The 21124-nt window shown below is 36.9% G+C and overlaps 1 protein-coding gene across 1 annotated transcript in view; it reads right to left on the minus strand.

Moving 5' to 3' along the window:
• Positions 1-145: 145 nt before the first annotated feature.
• Positions 146-21124, minus strand: part of fbn2b (fibrillin 2b) — a 135169-nt gene continuing 114190 nt past the window's right edge. Inside the window, exons 48-65 of the mRNA XM_055017454.1 lie at positions 20280-20399; positions 19994-20119; positions 18465-18617; positions 18313-18375; positions 18082-18207; positions 16870-16989; positions 16666-16788; positions 16331-16462; positions 15560-15685; positions 14151-14357; positions 13346-13471; positions 13132-13254; positions 11126-11242; positions 10438-10566; positions 9303-9422; positions 5802-6033; positions 3298-3451; positions 146-2158 (exon numbers count right to left, since the gene is read on the minus strand). Of these exons, the coding sequence (XP_054873429.1) occupies positions 1781-2158; positions 3298-3451; positions 5802-6033; positions 9303-9422; positions 10438-10566; positions 11126-11242; positions 13132-13254; positions 13346-13471; positions 14151-14357; positions 15560-15685; positions 16331-16462; positions 16666-16788; positions 16870-16989; positions 18082-18207; positions 18313-18375; positions 18465-18617; positions 19994-20119; positions 20280-20399 (2675 nt within the window). The 3' untranslated portion in view covers positions 146-1780. The remainder of the gene's footprint in view (positions 2159-3297; positions 3452-5801; positions 6034-9302; positions 9423-10437; positions 10567-11125; positions 11243-13131; positions 13255-13345; positions 13472-14150; positions 14358-15559; positions 15686-16330; positions 16463-16665; positions 16789-16869; positions 16990-18081; positions 18208-18312; positions 18376-18464; positions 18618-19993; positions 20120-20279; positions 20400-21124) is intronic.

Consider the following 21124-nt stretch of genomic DNA (forward strand, 5'->3'; position numbering starts at 1 on the left):
AAGATTCCCAGGTTAGAAAATGGTTATGTCTTGTAAACATAGTCTAGGCTGTGGGACAGTGCAGCAACCTCCAACGTTCAGAGAAAAGCGTTTTTTCATCGTAGCACCATAAGATCCGAGCAGGATGGACGAGTTTGTGTGATCCTGATGGCATTTTACAGACAGTGTGAGCTTCCCAGATAATCGGAATGTTAATTATCTTCAAGTCTGACGTGTTTTCTGTTTTTCTGAGAACAGTGGCTTAAAAACAGGATGCCGTTTTCAAACAGAACAAAGTAAGCAGCACTTTAAAGCCTTCAATCTTGGGTTTACTGTGAGTATTTCTTTTTTTGTTGGCAGCCTTGACATTTAAAAAAAAACATCTACACAATTTAATTTCAAGAAGCAAGTGTTATAATATTGGTTTTTCAGCAACTGAGACAAAACAAAAGACGAACAAACACAACAATAAAACCGAGCAAAAAAAAAAAGTCACTTTTGCAATCCAGATTCAAGACTGCACTGTTCTTTGTACAGCGTTACGTAAGAGTTGGTATCATGTAGCACCTTTTTTCCTCTTTGAGAGAAAAAAAAAAAAATCACAAGAAATGAAATATGACCTGATGGGTGTTTCTTTGTGAGTGAGGTTTCACCTGCCAGTTACAGCTGTAACGTGTCGTGTACCTTTTCTTATCCTGCTGTCGGGTCGTAAACGAGGCTCGGCTCTCAGACGTCGAGCTCACAGTGAAGTCAAAGAAGTCAGATAAAGTCGGCTTAGTGTCATTTCAGCCGCCCGGCGCCTGTTCTGCTCTCCTGAAGAGTTTTATTTGTTAAAAAAACAACAAAGAAAAGGCAGGACATGCTAAAAGCTCCTGACGCGGGACAAAAGGCTGAAAGAAGGTCCAGAATCAGTGCACCTGAAGTCATAGTAATCCCTTAGAGGATAAATAAACGCGACCTGGTCTATCTTCTTTAAAGCCTAGAGCTACTAACTGGTGTTCCCTGCTGGTGGTGGACGCTGAGGGACGCTAGCACCCTCTCATGTTTTAAAGTCAGCATCGCAGCACGGAGTCCTGACTGAGGTAACCCAACAAACGTCAGAGCGGTTCACTATCTGACAGAGAAAGCGGTAAATTGGTATCCAGCAATAATAAAAAAAAAACAAAAAGAAAACAGAGCTATGGACCAAAGAACCTGAAATGCTGTGGAAATGTTGCAGTCCTTCGTGTTAACATTTTTCAAACAGCACAAATACATTAAATGACAAACTACAATACTGAGCGGGGCGGAAACCTGGATCTCCAGCGGTGTGATTTTAATCGTATTTTTTTTACCAAGATCACAGAGAGGTGACGGAGTCCTGGGACCACTGTGGCCTTTACCTCCAGCCTTTTTAGTGATTTAAATACTAACATACATGCTGCGTAAAAAGACAGCGTGGGCCACTCTCAGCACTTTATCCACCTATTTAAAACCCCGTTCTTACGCTCAGCTGTACAAAGTGCTTCATGGACTTGTGAGCCGTCTGTCTGGTTGTTTCTTTGGGGTCCGAGGATGGAGTCACCTCTCTGCCACCTCCTCCACTGGATCTCACAGGGTCAGGCAGGAGTGGAAGGGTAAAAAAAAAACACACACACAAAACATGAACATATATTAAGTTGAACAGTAACAAAGTGGTGGTAGATTGGGGCCGGTGACTCAGTCTTTTCAGCCCTGATCGGAGCCCCTGCAGGTGGAGGGTAGAAGGTCAGGAGGCGTTTAGGAGTCAGTCCAGAGCGGCTTCGGCGGCGGCGCTCTGAGCTCAGTGCAGGTGGATGTGGAGCTTGATGCGCAGGGCTTCTCCGATCTCCCCTCGCCGGTAGTCGCTGTCGTGCTGCTCCTCCAGCTGGTGCATCCTCCGGGGCCCGAACAGCGGCAGGCTGGCGATCTCCAGCCGGTAGGACCCGGCCGACGGGGGCCTCTTCCCCAGCCGGAGGACGCTCTTCCCGTCACGGCGTTCCAGCAGGCGGAAGTGTTCGTTGGCGTTGCCGTGGGTGATGACGTAGCGGACGTGGTGCTCCAGCGGCTGCAGGGCCGGAAGCAGCTCCAGCAGAGGCTCCTTGTTGAGCAGCGAGCTCAGGGACACGTTCATGGGGATGGAGGTCTGGGTGTCCACGCTGGCCATGCTCACCATCGGCTCCTAGAGGCAGGACAAGAAAGGGGATTTTAAACCAGGAGTGTCAAAGTCATTCTAGTTCAGGGGCCACATACAGCCCAATCTGATCTGAAGTGACCAGAAAAATCACAGCATAATAACATACACCACCGGTTAGAAATGTCCTTATTGTTGAAAGAAAAGCAGTTCTTTTCCAATGTAGATAACATTAAATGAATGATAAATCCAGTGTAGAAATTGTTAATGTGGTAAATGACTATTGTAGCTGGAAACCTTTAGGTGCAATTGAATCATTAATTTCTTCTTTTACAAAAGAGCACATTTTTTGTGTTTTGCAGAACATGATGCGAGCAAACAGTTTAAAATTTGGTAAAGTTTTGTATAAGAAATGTAGAATAAAGTGATTTTGATAAAATATCACAATGGAAAAACATTGAATATATATATATATATTTACTGTATTTTTACTAGCTTTTATGAGATTTTTACTGTATTTTTTACTATATTTTTACGATATTTTAACTGCATTTTTTCTATATTTTTACTGTATTTTACTGCACTATTGTTCAAAAGTTTGGGCCCACTTAGAAATGTCCTTATTTTTGAAAGAAAAGCAGTTTTTTTCAATGTAGATAACATTAAATGAATGATAAATCCAGTGTAGACATTGTTAATGTAGTAAATGACTATTCTAGCTGGAAACAGCTGATTTTTAATGGAATATCTCCATAGGGGTACAGAGGAACATTTCCAGCAACCATCACTCCTGTGTTCTAATGCTACATTGTGTTAGCTAATGGTGCTGAAAGGCTCATTGATGATTAGAAAACCCTTGTGCAGTTATGTTAGCACATGGATAAAAGTGGGAGTTTTCATGGAGAACATGGAATTATCTAGATGACCCCAGACTATTGAACAGTAGTGTATATATATAGATATTTATACCCAAATTGCATGAAACACAACAATTGTGTAGAATTGTACTTTAAAGATAAAAAAGACTAACTGTGCTACTTTATTGTATTACACCAAAAACACAAATTCAATCCTTTGATTGGATTTGAATTTTTGAATGTTTATAAAATCAAAGTCTCACCAGTTCAGACCCTGAGCCCTCGAGGAACCAGGACCAACACTAAGAACCAGTCTGTGAACCAGCGTACCTGGTTGAGTTCGTTCTTGTCAGTGTGTCGTCGGTGTCGTCCATTCTTTCCTCCTCCGTTGATCTTACATTCGTAACAAGCTTCAGGAGACAAACTGTCGTCCTCGTCTCCGTCGGCCAGCTGACCCGGGAAACCTGAGCCTGTTATGCAGTGACTGGTGGAGACAAACATGGAACATGGTCAAGTGTTTTTCCACTAACCCTCCTGTTGTCCTCATTTACAGACACCAAAAAATATGGTTTCCTTGTCTGAAAAAAAATCTCTACTGTTGCCATCAACCTGTCTAACTCCTCCCCTTTCTGTAGGACTGACAGCTAAAATATCAACACTTAGATCTGAGCAATAATAGCAGGATTAATCTTATTCATAGTTTGTGCAACATTAGTTTCAGTATCATGTGTAACATTTCATTTTAACCCTCCTGTTGTCCTCATTTACGGGCCCCAAAAAATAGTTTCCTTGTCTGAAAAAAATCCAAAAATTCAGCAAAAAAATTCCCCAAGTGTCTGAAAATTTGCAAAACTTTCAGGAGGAAAATTCCAATAATTCCTTAAAAGTTTCCCTTCAAGGTTTTATTTTCAAAAGTTCCCCCAAATTTGGCAAGAAAATTTTTGTAAATATTTTCAAAAACTGAGTAAAAATCTTCCAAAAAAAATCCTAAAAATATCTAAAGTGATTCCATATATATCAGTAAAACTTGTAATATTTTCTGTAAGAACATTTACAAAAAAATTCAACCAAAATCCAGCAAAATTCGCTGGATTTTGGTTGATTTTTATGTGAATGTTCTTAAGAAACATTTTTAACATTTCTTTTTTTTCCACCAAAAAATGTTCAAAGATTTCCCAAAAATGTTGAAAATGTGGACATCAGAAGTTTCACTGTGAAAATATTTTTTTCCCCACATTTTTAAACTTTAAAACGGCTCAGTTTTGACCTGCAGGACAACACTGGGGTTAAGGTGAGACACCGCTTTTATCAAGTGCAAAAAAAAGCTCATATTGATGGATTTGTCAGCAAACTACGACAAACAAATGAGGCATTTGAGCAAAAACAAGGCTATTTCCAGATGATTTATAGAGTAGAGGGTAGAAGGTTCTGGGTTCAATTCCCAGCAGAACCACAAGTCTGTCATGTTGGCACCAAATATACACTAAAGCTGTCAACGTACTTCCTGTTATCTTGAATTTCCCCAGTTGATGAATACAGCATCTATCTAGCTCGCTAATGTTCCCATGTTCAGTAGAAAGATAATATCAGATGCTGGTTTGAGAACATTCTTCCTTTATTATTGTATATAATGTAATCTGATGACATCTTCTGAATGTTGCAGCCAAAATGTTTTAACTTTTAACCTCATAGGAACATTATTCAAACTGAGAAATTTCCTCAAAACATTCTTTAAATGTTAGATTAAAAAGAAATTAAATAAAAATGGGTTGATTCGGTTTAACGTTCCGCTCTTAGATTCATCTCTGGTGGCAGTTTTTCTATTCATCTCTGCTTATTGGATGAAAAACTTCACCATATATCTTCAGTTTCTTTTTATTTATAAGACACTGAACAAGAATATCTTCTGAATGTTTCAGCCAAAATGTTTGAACTTTTATCTTGTAGGAACAATATGAAAACAGAGAAATATCCTCAAAACATTCTTTAAACATCAGATAGAAGTAAGATTGAATAAAAATGGGTTTATTTGGTTTCATGTTCTATGATTCATCACTTATGACAGTTTTTGTACTCATTACTTTAGAAGACAGTGAACAGGAAGATGCAACCAAAATGTCTGAATTTGCATCTTTAGTTTTTCTGCTGCACAAACCTGGAACATTTTACAACATTAAGCTTTAACTTCACACAACTTTAAAACCAGTGTACAAACTACTTTGCTCTTGAATTCAACTGTCTTCTTGTCATTTATAGCTGTTTATTCTGTGCGTGTCCTCAATGATTCCTCCAGACTCAACCCTTGTGTCGTCCTGCAGGTCAAACTGACCCGTTTGATAGTTTGAAAATGTGGAAAAAAATAATATTTTCACAGTGAAACTTCTGATGTCCACATTTTCAACATTTTTGGGGAATTTTTGAACATTTTTTGGTGGGAAAAAGAAATGTTAAAAATGTTTCTTAAGAACATTCACATTCTTAAATGTTCTTAAAGGAAATATTAGAAGTTTTACTGATATATATGTAATAACTAGATATTTTCAGGATTTTTTGGAAGATTTTTACTAATTTTTTGAAAATGTTTACAAGAATTTTCTTGCCAAATTTGGAGGAATTTTTATATAGATATAGATATATAACTTTTAAGGGACGTTTTTATGGAATTATTGGAATTTTCTTCCTGAAGGTTTTGCAAATTTTCTGAAATTTGGGGATTTTTTTGCAGAATTTTGGGATTTTTTTTCAGACAAGGAAACAATATTTTTTGGTGCCCTTAAATGAAGACAACAGGAGGGTTGAATAAAGGTTAGATGAATTCAATCATCTCTGCTCACCCCTGTCCTGCTCTGTAGAAGCCTCCTGGACATCCACACAGGTATCCTCCGTCGGTGTTGGAGCAGCCGTAGACGCAGGGATTCGTTCCCGTCGAACACTCGTTCACGTCCTGACAGCCGCCGACGCTCTGCTCGAAGTCGAAGCCGGAAGGACAAACGCACTTAAAGCTGCCGAGCGTGTTGTAGCAGGAAGCAGAACCACACACTGTTCCGGCCTGACACTCGTTCTCATCTGCAGGGAAAAATTAAAGACACATGATGCAGCCTCAGACACAAAAGTTCCACAGACACTGCACCACATCTTAATTCTACAAAACTATGAACTGTAAAAATTAACCTTAAATTGATTTTTTGGACTTATTTCAAGGGAAACCGCATTTTAAATGAGTTGAAATAGTCTCTAAGCTTGGTTTTAAACTGCCTGATGCATCAGATAAATATTTATTCTCTTTTTTATGTACTTAAATAGTCATAGGATCATCTCTACATGAATTTTTATGCAGCACAGATGACAAAATAAAAACAAACTAACAGAAAAGTTTGATAAACCTGAAGAAAATTGCAATAATATGAGAATAAATGCAGTCGATTGTAGAAAAGCAATAAGACACGTGGTACATTAGTTAAATTATGAATAAATAACAAGATAAAATAAAAAATAGAAAAATCAAATATAAACTGTCCAGAAATCTTGTGTTACAGTGAATTTCTATACTGACATGTAATAAATCTAATAAATGAAAAATGTAATACAGTTATTCTGACAGTGGATGTCGATATTTGGGAGTTTAATGTCTTCTATCCTTCATGCAAAAGATGCCATTTTTTAAATGCTGCATTCAATGTCTGATGTAGAAAACAGAAGCAGGATCAGTTCATTTCTGTTGCATCAAGTCTGAGTCGCCGTTGAGAATTTTTGAAAAGATCCAATAACATCAGTGACTCACAGTTATGAAGCTGCTGTTTGTTCTCCTACATACAGAGGTAAAAATATCTTTTATTTTAGTCTAGTGGAGGTTTTCAAATCTCATCGAGGGCTGGTGATAAAAATAAAAAGTCTCTCCATTAAAGCCAGCGTTGTTGAGTTTGGTCTCACGGTGTCGCTAAATTTAGGGATGTTTATTACAGGAGGTGGAAGTTTCACAAAGTGTTAAAAAAAATCTACAATTTCATTTAGCAGACGCTTTTATCTGAGAGTAGATGCAACACAAGCAAGGATCTAGTCAGGAGAAAACAACCTTATTAATTAATTCAACTTTAATTGTGCCATAAAAGAAGTTCAAATGAAGGAAATAGGAATTTTTACTATTTTCTTTTTTTAAAATCTAATCTAACAACAGTACTTCAGTGAATTGTAATAAATACATTTTAAAAATACAAATAAATTCAACCATCTTAACAGAGCATCTTTGGCCATTCAGTCGGACACTTGGGAACTTTTTAAAGCTGTTTGTAAATGAACAAAATCTACTTTGGTGTCGTTCCTTGTGGCTGAAGTAGTCACTGATCTGTTTACGAAGCTGATATCTGCAGATTTATCGGAGCAGCTTGTCCTATTATTAATGATTTGTGGATGAACTTGTATTTTTCTTTATTTTTACCACAATTTTGTCGGTGCAAACTTGTGACTATATGTCAAATTAGACTAAAAATTAACACAAATGAAATCTCCCAGCTCCTCTAATTCTCTCAGTGTACAGTTATGCAAAAAAAAAACACCAAAAAAAGCAGAATGTATCCCTTTTTACGCCCCCGGGTTGTGTCCTTTTCCACAGTGTAAGCTGATCCAAGCCCACAGTGTTTGGAATAGCATCCCCATCTTCCAGCCATGAAATCCTGATTTTCCTGACTGGAATTCTGAATGGATGGGTGGGTTTATTGCGTTGGGAATCAAGTTAAAGAAAGACCTGACCGGCCCTACAGGTAGCCAAAAAAGGCACTGCGACTGGCCAATGTTCACGGCCGTCATACGTTTCTGCCCTCCGATTGGTTCCCTCGTCTAGACCTGCTGTATCCTCCTCTACCTCCTCACAGTTCTCTTCCTCATTACTATTATCGCTCTTAAACATTTACATCATCAGTGTACCGTGTGCTGTAACCACTTCCCACATCAGTCTGTACGCTGATGACACTGTTGTTTATACATCTTGTTCACTGCAAAAACTCAAAATCGTACCAAGTTTATTTGTCTTATTTTTAGTCAAAACGTCTCATTCCACTTGATTTAAGATAAATTCACTTAAGTGACATTTCAGCAGATGGAGGGACTTGTTTTAAGACAATGCATCTTAAATATCTTGTTAAGTCAAACAATCTTGAAATTATCTTGTTTTGAGTTGTATTTTACAATAAATAAGGTTCATTTTACTTTTCATACATTTTTCAAGCTGAGGTGTTATTTGTAGAAGCTACACAATCTTGATTTAAGAAATAAACTTCACTAGACTCAAGTAAATGCGTTTTATTGGAAAATCACCAATTAGTTCATATTGTCCAGTTTGCTAATGTGTTGCATGTAAATTCAAAAATAAATTGTTGATTTCAATACTAGACTTGTTAACATGGTGTAGAGTTATTTATAAATAAGGGAGGAAGAACCATGGTCATATTTACAACTAATGTTTTTTCAACAAACTGTATGCAGACGGATATCTTAAAATGCTTAAATCACACTTTTTAATCTTGTTTCAAGGACAAGGTGGTCTTAAATCTAGAGTCATGTCGTTGTTATACAACCTAAAATAAGTCAAATACATCTTAAATTTTGTACTCAGCATGAATGTTTAAAAAGTAAATGTCTACTTTTCAGTTAAAATCACCTGCTTGGCTTCCTCTAAAACACAACACCTCTAAATGTTGTCAAAACACGACTAAATATTAGGATTTCTAGTTAACTGGGAGAAGACATTATATCTCAAAATGCTTCAGTTAATCTTTGGAATCTTATTTCAAGTACAAGACGGTCTTAAATCTAGAGAAATTCCGCTATAATACAACTCAAAATACGTTTAATACATCTCAGATTAGGAGGCTACATGAAAGCAGAAATCTATTTTTGAGTGAAAAACTATTTTTTTAACATGTCTGGCTTATTTTAAGACACCTCAGCTTGACAATCCTGGTAAAATATAGCTTCAAATAAGTTTTCCCAGCTAATTTTAAGATCTCAATATTCTAAATATCATATCTTATTTCAAGAAATCTTACCAGGCCATTTTTCACTTGTTCTATTGGCAGATTTTTTTTCACTTATTTCAAGGTAAAAGTTGCTTGAAATAAGTTTTTTTTCTTGTTTTGACAGGAGCATTTTTTCCAGTGCAGGTCGTTATTGAAAATGAGAATCAGTTCTCAGCTAACTTACCTGGTTAAATAAAGGTTAAATAAAAAAAATAGTAATAATTGTTCATGCCATTTCTGTGATCTCCCTCCTTTCTTGGTCCTCCCTGGTGTTTTACTTCATCCTGTTCTATATTCTGTCATGATAAGAACCCAGTAACTCACCGACACACTGGTTCCACTGGTAGTGCTGGACGTATCCCTGTGGACATCCACAGCGGTAACCTCCCAGCATGTTCTGACAGCCGTGCTGGCAGCGGTGGTTACTGCCGCACTCGTCCACGTCTGGGGAAAAGCAGACAAAAGAAGACTTTTAATCACTCGTTTTTACAGCAAAGACAAGTTTTGGCTCCTTTCGGCAGAACATCTTCCACACTCTCTGGACTTTGATGAATGTTGTGGATGTTCAGCGAGGTTGACAGAGAGTGAGGAGGCAGACGGAGACACTCAGATGACTTAGGTTGTGAGGAAGGTTTACCAATGTCAGGAGAAGCGACACCGACAGAGCAGCAGTACATGCAAGCATCAGTTCTGAGGATTCTCTCTGATCTTTTGGTATACATTATAGTTGGGAGAAGGTCAGATTTAGATTACAGACAAATATGGAGGCAACTTGTCTGCTTGGTCACATCAGAATAGACAATATCTAATTTCCTACAGTGTTGACCATTATGACCTTAGAAAGGGGAAAGAGTCATTTTTCCTTCACAATTAACAGTTTAACTCTCGTGTCGTCCTGCGGGTCAAAATTGACCCGTTTAAAGTTTGAAAATGTGGAAAAAAATATATTTTCACAGAGAAACTTCTGATGTCCACATTTTCTACATTTTTGGGAAATCTTTGAAAATTTTTTGGTGGAAAAAAAATGTTAAAAATTTTTCTTAAGAGCATTCACAAAAAAATCAACTAAAATCCAGCAAATTTCGCTGGATTTTGGTTGATTTTTATGTCAATGTTCTTAAAGAAAATATTACAAGTTTTACTGATATATATGGAATCACTTTAGATATTTTTAGGATTTTTTAGGAAGATTTTTACTCATTTTTTGAAAATATTTACAAGAATTTTCCTTGCCAAATTTGGGGGATTTTTTAAAAAAGAATAAAAGTTTTAAGGGAAACTTTTTAAGGAATTATTTGAATTTTCTTCCTGAAGGTTTTGCAAATTTTCAGAAATTTGGGGATATTTTTTTTGCTGAATTTTGGGATTTTTTTCAGACAAGGAAACAATATTTTTGGGTGCCTGTAAATGAGGACAACAGGAGGGTTAACTAAATGTAAAGAATAGTTTGTTTTCTCACCCTCACACTCCACTCCCGTGCTGTCCAGGGAGAAACCTTTAGAGCATTCACAGTTGAAGCTTCCAGGCGTGTTGACACATGAAGCCCGAGAACCACAAACGCTGCTCTGAGCCGTGCACTCGTTGTTGTCTGCCAAGACAAGAGAAACATCATGTAAAATCCACTTTCATTGCACATTGTTAGTGGTTTTCTGTGGCAGTAAATGCATGAGAATTTACATAAATTTAACCCTCTGAATCCCAAAACCAAAAATGTTAAACCTACAATATTTATTAGAACCAGAAACTGTAAAGGCATAAAAAATTGTCAGATTTTCTACTTTTTGATTGAACTAATCATGTGTCACATGAACACTAATGCTGAAAATGAACTAAATCGAAGCTTAAATTTGTGATATTTCACCAGAATCCCTTTATTAAACATGTCTCATTTAAAAATCTGTCAAAAATAACCCATGTGCTCTAATTAGATTCAATAAAGGCAAAAAATTCTCCACTCCTCAGTGCAGCTATAAAGCCATTAATTAAGCAGCTGCAACTAAAACTCACGTGAGAAAAATTCAAGATTTTTTTTGGTGGAACTACAGACTCTCTCCTTCTATAGAGGTGCAGGACTTTATACTGCAGTGAAAAATGAAAGAGAAACTGAAGTGCTTTAGGTGGAGTCTGATCTTGTGTCTTTTACTCACCGATGCAGGCCGTCTGGTGCTGAGTGAAACCAGGTGGACACTTGCAGGTGAAGCCTCCGATGGTGTTCACACACAGGAACTGACAGTTGTGCTGCTTAGTCGAACACTCGTCCAGATCTGGATTAAAAAACAGAAGAACCACAAAAACTGAATCACTAAGCAGAATGTAGACCGTCAGTAAAGACAGTTAAAATATCTGGAAAGATCATTAAATAGCACTGCAGCATTTAATGCATCACCAGCGTTTTCTACATTTAGAAGAACACTGTAAAAATAAAATGTAGTTAAACAAATGCAATATTATAGCATTTAAAAGCTGTAAAACTGAAACGGCCAAAATCTGTAAAATAAGGTTATTTTTTAGCTGATTAAAATACAGTAAAACGGTGTAATATTATGGCCACACAGGGAAAAATACAGATTTTTGATGTGGAAATGAAGTACTTTTTGCTATTACAGTCAACATGTAACTTAATTCAGTTATTTCTGTAATTCTTTTGAATGTTATCTGTAACAAACAAAACTGTGAGAATCTGTGAAATAAGAGTTTAAGTAATTATTTACCATTTTTCAAACCTTAATATACATATTTTCGCTTTCCAGTAATGGCAAGTATTTGTAAAATAATGATATTTTTTGCTGATTTTAATACAGTTAAAAGTTGTGTAAATTCACAGTGAAAATTTACCATTAATAAAAATACAAATTTTTGAAAAATGTTAAATTATTTTCAATTTTCGCCAGTTTTATTTTGGATAAACCGTGGAAGTTAATACTTTTTCTGTGGTTTTACAAGTCATTATCTGTATTTCAAAAGGAAGGAAGAAAGAAAGAAAGAAAGAAAGAAAGAAAGAAAGAAAGAAAGAAAGAAAGAAAGAAAGAAAAATTAACTGAAATTTCTGAAAAAAAAGAACCAGCTAAAATCCATCAAAAATATTATACATTATATAGCAATATCTCTATTTTCTATATTTTGAAAAATCTTTTTTGTGTAAGTTTAAATGATTCATTACAAATTTTCAAGCTTTGATATACATATTTTCTCTTTCAAATAATGGCAGATGTTTGTAAAATGATGATTTTTTTTAAATACAGTTAAAAGTTGTGTAATTTTAACCCTCCTGTTGTCTTCATTTACAGGCACCAAAAAATATTGTTTCCTTGTCTGAAAAAAATCCAAAAATTCAGCAAAAAAATTCCCCAAATTTCTGAAAATTTGCAAAACTTTCAGGAAGAAAATTCCAATAATTCCTTAAAAGTTTCCCTTAAAATTTTTATTTTCAAAAAATCCCCCAAATTTGGCAAGAAAATTCCTGTAAATAATTTCAAAAAATTAGTTAACAGCTTCCAAAAAAATCATAAAAATATCTAAAGTAATTCCTTATATATCAGTAAAACTTTTGATATTTTCTTTAAGAACATTCAGAAAAAAATCAAACAAAATCCAGCGAATTTCGCTGGATTTTGGTTGATTTTTTTGTGAATGTTCTTAAGAACTGTTTTTAACTTTTCTTTTTTTCCACCAAAAAATGTTCAAAGATTTCCCAAAAATGTAGAAAATGTGGACATCACAAGTTTCACTGTGAAATTATTTTTTTTCCCCCACATTTTCAAACTTTAAAATGGCTCAATTTTTACCCACAGGACGACACGAGAGTTGAAGTGAAAATCTACTATTATCTATTTACAAGTCATCTGCATTTAAAAAAATAAATAAATGAAGAAAATCTGTAAATTATAAGAAATTTGTGAAAAAAAACAGCTGTAACCCATCAAAAACTTCTTTTTTTTTTTTACATTGTTAGCGATAATTTTTATACTTAGAAAATCCTCTGTAATATCAATATTTTTCTAAATTTCTACAGTTTTATCTCATAATGCCATATAATTGCATTTTTAAGTTTCTCCACTATCCTTTATGCTGCTGCAGGTTTCCCTGCTGTGGGATTAATAAAGGCTTATCTTTTTTTATGTGAACACATCCAGAAACAGGAGGAGTCTCGTACCTTTGCAGGTCTTTCCGTCCGGCTGCAGGCTGTATCCTCTGGGGCAGGAGCACAGGTAGCTGCCTTCTGTGTTCTTACACAGGAAGTTACAGGGCTTCGGAGACAGAGAGCACTCGTCCATATCTGGAAGAAGAACACACAATAAAAACATTTACAGATTTAAAATCCTCACAGCTGAACTGACAGATGATTAAACGGATGGAATCAGTCGTACCAACGCAGGAGGTGGCAGTGTAGTCGGTCTTGTATCCGACGTTGCAGTGACAGCGGAAGGATCCGATGGTGTTGATGCACTGACCATTACGGCACAGATCCGGCATCACCTGGCACTCGTTGATGTCTGGAGATGTTTCAGGAGAATTCTGGATTAGATTCACGCAGTCATAATTTAAGCCTCCTGCTGTCCTCATTTACAGGCACCAAAAAATATTGTTACCTTGTCTGAAAAAAATCCAAAAAATCTGCAAAAACATTCCCCAAATTTCTGAAAATTTGCAAAACCTTCAGGAAGAAAATTCCAATAATTCCTTAAAAGTTTCCCTTCAAAGTTTTATTTAAAAAAAAAAAATCCCCCAGATTTGGCAAAAGAATTCTTGTAAATATTTTCAAAAAGTGAGTAAAAATCTTCCAAAAATATCCTAAAAATATCTAAAGTGGTTCCATATATATCAGTAAAACTTCTAATATTTTCTTTAAGAACATTCACAAAAAATCAACCAAAATCTAGTGAAATTTGCTGGATTTTGGTAGATTTTTTTGTGAATATTCTTAAGAAACATTTTTAACATTTCTTTTTTTCCACCAAAAAATGTTCAAAGATTTCCCAAAAATGTTGAAAATGTGGACATCAGAAGTTTCACTGTGAAAATATTTTTTTTCCACATTTTCAAACTTTAAAACGGGTCAATTTTGACCCGCAGGACGACACGATGGTTAACAGACTGTGGTGACGTTAAATCCAATCAGGAAAAGGATAAATAAAACTTAAGGTTCTGTAACAGCGCTGTGGTTCCCCTCACCTCTGCCGTCGGTGGTGTATCCGGGTCCCAGTGGACACATCTTCTTGTACTGGACGGTGCCGGGCAGCGGGCAGAGCTCACACTGGGACCCCCAGCCTCGACCCGTGTTGCAGCAGCACTCGGACTTGGTCACGCTGTTCCTGTTGGTGGACGACTGCTGGCACATGGTCTGCAGAACCTCGGTGTAGCAGTAACCCTTCCTGTTGTCTGAGGGACAGGAGGACAGGAGGACAGGTTGGGAAATGTTTTTTAGTTCTTTCAAGGAAACTAGGAATGTCTCCATCTGATCTCAAGGACAGGAATCCATTAAAGAATTGTTTAACTGATCGATAAAGGCTAAATCTGAGCCCACAAGGTCACAAGTCTGAAAAAGTTTTAAAATGGAAAATGAAAGTAGTTCAACTTCTTTTAATATCTGCAATGCAAATGTACTGAGAGGCTGGAGTAACAGAGATTAATTCAATACGACCAGTTTTATACGACACCTAAAAAGTTGACAATAAGGCCAGACACAGGACACAGAGGGAATCTGAAGGGAATTAATGTGTTCACTCTTCTGGAGATTCTGTATGGAAAACCACAAGTGCCACAATTCACCTTGATTTACTTGCAACTGAAGTCAAAACACAGCATTTTTACGCAGCACGTAGCTTTACAACATGTTTTCTGACCACCTCAGACGTCTTTTATCAGATCTGGCTTCAACACTTTGAAGTGAAATCAACATCAACAACTACACTGAGCAGAACTGTTACCTAATTTTGTTAATAATGCAATATTAAAGCTAATCTACGACATGACTTTAAGGTGGAATTGTGATTGTATTATACATTTTGAGTGTTCTAGTTTTACTGCTATTCTCTGTAATTTTTGTCGTGTTTTTAATATATTCTTATACTACCCTTACACCCGTCTTGTTGAGCTGCTGTGACGGTGAACTTTCCCCACTGTGGGATCAATAAAGTTTATCTTACCTTATCTTACCGTATTGCAGCACTACATACAATCCTGATAAGAGACGTTTATGAAGACATTTTTTTGTTTATTTGCTTGGTTATTTTCTTAAAAAGACAAACAATAATGTGTGGAATTCACATTAGTTTGGTGACTGTCATTTTGTAAATTAAAAATGAGATGAAGGAACATTTTGGATGCAGAAATGCATTTTTTTCCTTAATGCACTGCTGAGGTATTCAGCTGTCAAGCATGTAGATTAGAGAGTTCATTTTAATAACTTTGCTGTGCTTGACATTTGTGCTGTGCAACTACATTTGCTAGGAAAATGGAATCAGGTATCATAGACTCGGGACATCCCCAGATGAAACTAATAAATCTCTTGGGTTTCTGGAGAAGCTTTCAATCCTTGGACTGAATTTAAGCAAAAGGTTCTTTCCCAGCAGTAATCTTACCGATGCATTCAGTTCCACTGGAGCTCGACTCAAATCCGTCATTGCACTCACAGCGGTAGCTTCCTACCGTGTTGACGCAGCGTCCGTTCTTACAGATGCCCGGTTTGGCCCGACACTCGTTCAGGTCTGCGAGGGAAGAACGGCAGCATGAGGAAGGAGTAGAGGAGTTTAAATCCACTGACAACAACATAGACAGAATACGAGGAGGTCAGAAGCAGAATGGTCTAAGCCACCAAGAATCTGAACTGAGTTTTATATAATTTCTGTAATACTTTTATGGTCTAGATTTTGGTCTAACCCACAGCCTAAATACAGCATTACAGCAGCGCTTTGAATGTTAGACCACTCTACTTTCAAACCCTTCACATGTTCTTTATGTTTACAGAGAAATGGTCTATTAACATTTGGTATGAACCAAAACTATGACCTTATAAAGAATAGATACATCAGCCTTAGAGACTGCGAGGTTTAATGCTGCTCCAGAGAAGGACAGACTTTATTTTCTGTGTAATTTAGGTGAAGTTTAGGTTCATTTTATGCTTTACTGTCCTGTACACGAAGACATAAGGAAGGAACTTTTCAGTAACACGTCCTTTGTGCTGATTTGTTTTGGTTGGACGACCATAAAAATTGGAGTTATATTTTAGAAGGGGAATTTATAGAAGGCGACGTGGTGTCTTGTAAACCCATGATTGTTGGACATGAAAATAAAGAAATCAATCAATCAATCTAGACATGTATGAAGACTGATTCTGAGGCGTTTTTATTCACCCATGCATCCTTCTCCGTCCGGTCGGCGCTGCATCCCAGGAGGACAGATACACATGAAGGTACCGATCAGGTTCTTGCAGGTCATTCCTTTAGAGTCGCAGTCATCCAGACCTTCTGAGCACTCGTCCTGGTCTGAGGAGGGACATCAGAGAAGATTAGTCGGAGTAAATATAAAGCTAAAGCCCAAAATTCCCGCTGAGCTCCGTTTCAGACTTAAGAATCACTACTTACTGTTTGGTGAAAAGAAACGAAGCGAAAAAGACAGAAAACAGGAGTCAAGGAAATACAGTAAAAAGTGACATTTTGGAAATCGATAATCAGCTGTTTCCTCTCACCTCTGCACATGCGCTGGTCGTCTCGCAGCACATAACCAGCAGGACACATGCACTCGTAGGAGCCGAACGTGTTGACACAACGGAAGGCACAGAGCAAAGGATTCTGGGAGCACTCGTTGATGTCTGGAGTCAAACAGAGACAGTGAGGTGTAATTTACTGGATCTGTAAAACGAGACGAGTCATTTCTGTGGTGAACTACTGACCTTCACAAGTCATCATGGGTCCTGGTTCGAAGCCCTCCTGGCAGGAACACTCGAATCCCCCCACCACGTTGGTGCAGGTTCCGTTTCCACAAGGGTTTCCTATGGAGCACTCATCGGTGTCTGGAGAAGCAAGAGAGCAGGAGATTTTAAAATATTTTAGATCTTAAAAGCTTTCATTAGCAGCAGAAATGAAAAAAAGTATCAGGCTGTATTGCAGGAAAACAGCTGATACAGGAAATTCTGTTATTCTGATGCTGCCTTTGACACCATGGATCACAGCTTTCTTATATGTTATGCCTCGAACACCATATAGGCACATTAAAGTCCTCAAATGTTTCAAATCTTATCTTAGAATACGGAACTTCTTGGTTTTCTTGGGTGATTATTCTTCAGTCGCAGCCACTCGTTACTTGTGGAGTCCCTCAAGCCTTTGTACTAGGCCCAGTCCCGTTTTCATCACATCAATACTGCACCTTAGATTTTAAAAGCTTTCATTAGCAGCCTAAACCTGAAAATAGATCAAGTCTTGCACCAGAAAAAAATTATTAGAGCTGGGTCATATTTTTGATTTTAGTGACCAATCATTAATAAAGATCTCAGATGTCGTAGTTTGCAAGAAGAATCCCTGCAGCTGTTACTGTTACTATGAATGTTTAACTGTGGCTGAAGAAGACACAGAAAAAAAACTCAGAACAGCACCAAAACAGCTCTTTTAAAAGTTTTTAATAATCTTCTTTTAACAGGAAATTCTATAATTCTGGTGCTGCTACATCTGACTGCTGTTCTCAAATGTTTCAAATCTTATCTGAGAATACGGAACTTCTTGTTTTGTTTTGGCGATTATTCTTCAGTCGCAGCCACTCATTGCTTGTGGCATCCCTCAAGCCTCCGTATTGGGCCCAGTCCTGTTTTCATTTTGTCAATGCTGCACCTTAGATTTTAAAAGCTTTCATTAGCAGCTTAAATCTGAAAATAGATCACAGCTGTTGTGCAGGAAAAGTTCAAGACTGGCAGCAGAATAAACGGTGTAATTACTGATTTTATCTACAATTTTAGCTCGTATTTTCTACGAAGAATCTCTGCAGATGTTAGTGTTTGCTTAACTGTGGCTGCTTCATGATGAATACTATACTATAAAATTGATATATTACAGCCGTAAGCAACTAATTATCGATAATATGAAAACTTTGCACACTGGATAATTTAACTCACCGATACAGTTGACTCCGGTGTAATCCAGGTTGTATCCAAACGGACATTCGCAGCGGAAAGAACCATCGGTGTTGATGCAAATTCCGTTCTGGCAGATTCCTGGGTTATCCAGACACTCGTTCATGTCTACAGAGAGCAGAAGATAATTAGAATAGTTTCACAAATTCCATGAGAACCCACCCACCGACATGCTTCTCTTAATCTTTATATGATTGGATCAATGTTGTTCACCTTCTCGAGCGTTCAGTCCGGGCAGAGATCCGTGACCGTACGGGCAAAGAGTGTTAAAAGCAGCTGGAAACACAACAGTTAAAAGTCAGTTTTATTGTTATATGCAAATGCCATTGTTGCATGTCTTAGCTGAACAGAGGAGTTTCGGTCACCGTCGGTCTCTCGTGGACACAGCTCACAGGGAAGCCCCCAACCCTCTCCAGGCATCTTACTGCAGCAGCACTTGGCCTTGGTGGTGTTCAAGGCTTTAGGAACCGAACACTTTCCTGTCTCAAATTTGGTGAAACAGAAACTCTCTCTGGTATCTGCCAAAAGAAAAAAACAAGCTTCCAGTGAACTGAGCAATGATGAAGCTCTAGCACCAAAAACAAACATATACTCATAAAAATACTGAATTTTCCACATTTAAATATGATAATTTTGGGTATTTTTTGGCTTATTCCTGTTTAATGGAGTATTTTTAATCGATATAATCATTACAAGTCCTCAAAACTCCAAAAGATTAACACAAACTGTTGCATTAGTTTTTTTTCAGTTTTTTTTAAAAACCAAAACATAATTTTTTTTTTAGAGTGGACAACTTTTATCAATACTGTTTGTTGATTTTGTCTGTTAACAGCTTTTTATTGGTTCCTTTACTCATTAGTTTTAATCAGTTTAGAACACAATTACCACTGATTTATTCTATCCCTTTTTCCTTTTTTTTACTTGAGAAATTTTAAGTTTTGCTTGGGTCGAGGTAATGTCTCCACACTGTATAAATAAACTTTTTTTTAAAGAAAAAAAAACAGAAATTTTCCAGCAGCCGGGGTACCAATAAACACTGGAAAATAATGGAAAATAACTATTGCATAAAAATACATACATGCATTTTTTAATAAATAAAACACGCTTTGTAGCTGTAATTCCACATGAGATCAGTGGGGTTTTTTTGGTTAATGTAGAATATTTACATGTGTAAAAACAATTAAATTGCATTTAGAAATATATTTATAGTAATCAATTTGATGTTACTGGTTTCATCTGTTCAATAAAAGGGAAATATTTAAGAAGCTACAGTAAATTTACTGCTTGATTCTGTGAAAAAAATGCATTTTTCTTCACAAAAAAAAAAGGAAATTTGGGACTTATTTACAGAAACGGTTACACAAGAAAAAAAAATGTTGAAAAAAAAAAAGTTCCAGCCGCTGGGGCACTAAAAATACTGGAGGATAACAATCTCATGAAAATATAATCATTTTCCATCATTAAAAAACATTTTCTAGAAATAGTTCTACATGAGAATTTTGGCTTCATATTATTTAATGAAGGATATTTACATGTGTAAAAACAATGAAATTATGTGCAATATATATATAATTATTATATATCTTTAATTTTATGCATATATATGTACATATATTTATAGTATGAAATGTGACTTCATTGGTTTCATCTATTTGATAAAAGGGAGTTCAATTAAATTTCTAGTTTTATTTTGTCAAAAAAATTCAATTTTCTTCAAAAAATGGAAATTTGGGGCTTATTTACAGCTACATAAGAAATGTGAATTCACAATGTGTTTGACATTTCTGTGTAATAAAACCTGTAAACAGTGTAGTTGGTCTGTTGTCGGAGCAACACATTCATTCGTGATCTTTAAAATTGCTGCAGACTGACGGTATTTAACAGCTTCTCTCACCGTAGCAGCGGCGTTTGTTGTCGGACAGAACGAAGCCGGGCTGGCAGGAGCACTGGAAGCTGCCGGGGGTGTTGGTGCAGGTGCCAAACTGGCAGATGTTGGGCTCCACGTCGCACTCGTTGATGTCTGGGAAATGAAAGACAGCAGAGAAGAATAATGAGAATGTTGGAGCAGATGGCCTAATGCGTCCCTGATGTTTTAGCGTAGGTGTTAATCAGGATTCTGCCTGTTTGAATGAGCATTTAGTCTGAGCTGAGGCATGTCTATAGTTTTATACGTGTCTCACCTATGCACTGGTCGTTCTGCACCTCGTAACCAGGAGGGCAGATACACCTGAAGGATCCGTCCAGGTTCTGACAAGTTCCAGGAGAACAAGTGCCGGGCAGACTCACGCACTCGTTGATATCTGTGAAAAAATAGGATATTTTAGTAGAGAATGCATGCTTTTAAGGAAATATAGGTCATCTGCCCCCGTGGTCCCCAACCATCAGGCCATGGGTCATTTGATACCAGGCTGCACAGAAAGAATAAAGATGTTTTAATTGTTTTATTTTATTTCCTGCTGAGTCTGCAGGGTGTTTTGTTTTTAAAAATGACTAGATCGTCTTCTTGTCACTTCCGTCTCTGCTTGTTTTCCCGTACTTTCATGCCCGGCCATTAAAAGAAGGTGTCAATGTAACCCCAAAATTAGGGCTGGGACTTTAACGCGTTAATTTCGATTAATTAATTGCAGAAAAAATAACACGTTAAGAAAAATAACACATTTAATAGCACCTTTCTCAGTCCCCTAATTTCTGGCACACCAGTAACACTGATGCACACTCCAGCCCAGTAGGTGGCGGTAATGAACCTAAAGTCTGTTTTCCAGTCGTGAAGAAGCTAACCATACGATAGCTGTGACAGTCCTAGTACTGGCAAACGGTGTAGCCATCCCATAATAGACCACTTTTCAAGACATTGAAAGTGCTTGAGTTTACAAAAAGTTTTAAAATGTTGAATATTATCGCTGTAACTGCACTCTGTGTTTGCAGTAATCTGTGAATGTAGCAGACAGATGAAAAATGCAGATAATGGAAATGAAACAGAAACATTTTTGTTGTTTAAGTTCACGTATATGAATATTCATCAGTT

The sequence above is a fragment of the Amphiprion ocellaris genome, chromosome 2, assembly GCF_022539595.1.
Source record: "Amphiprion ocellaris isolate individual 3 ecotype Okinawa chromosome 2, ASM2253959v1, whole genome shotgun sequence".
Taxonomy (NCBI): Eukaryota; Metazoa; Chordata; class Actinopteri; family Pomacentridae; genus Amphiprion; species Amphiprion ocellaris.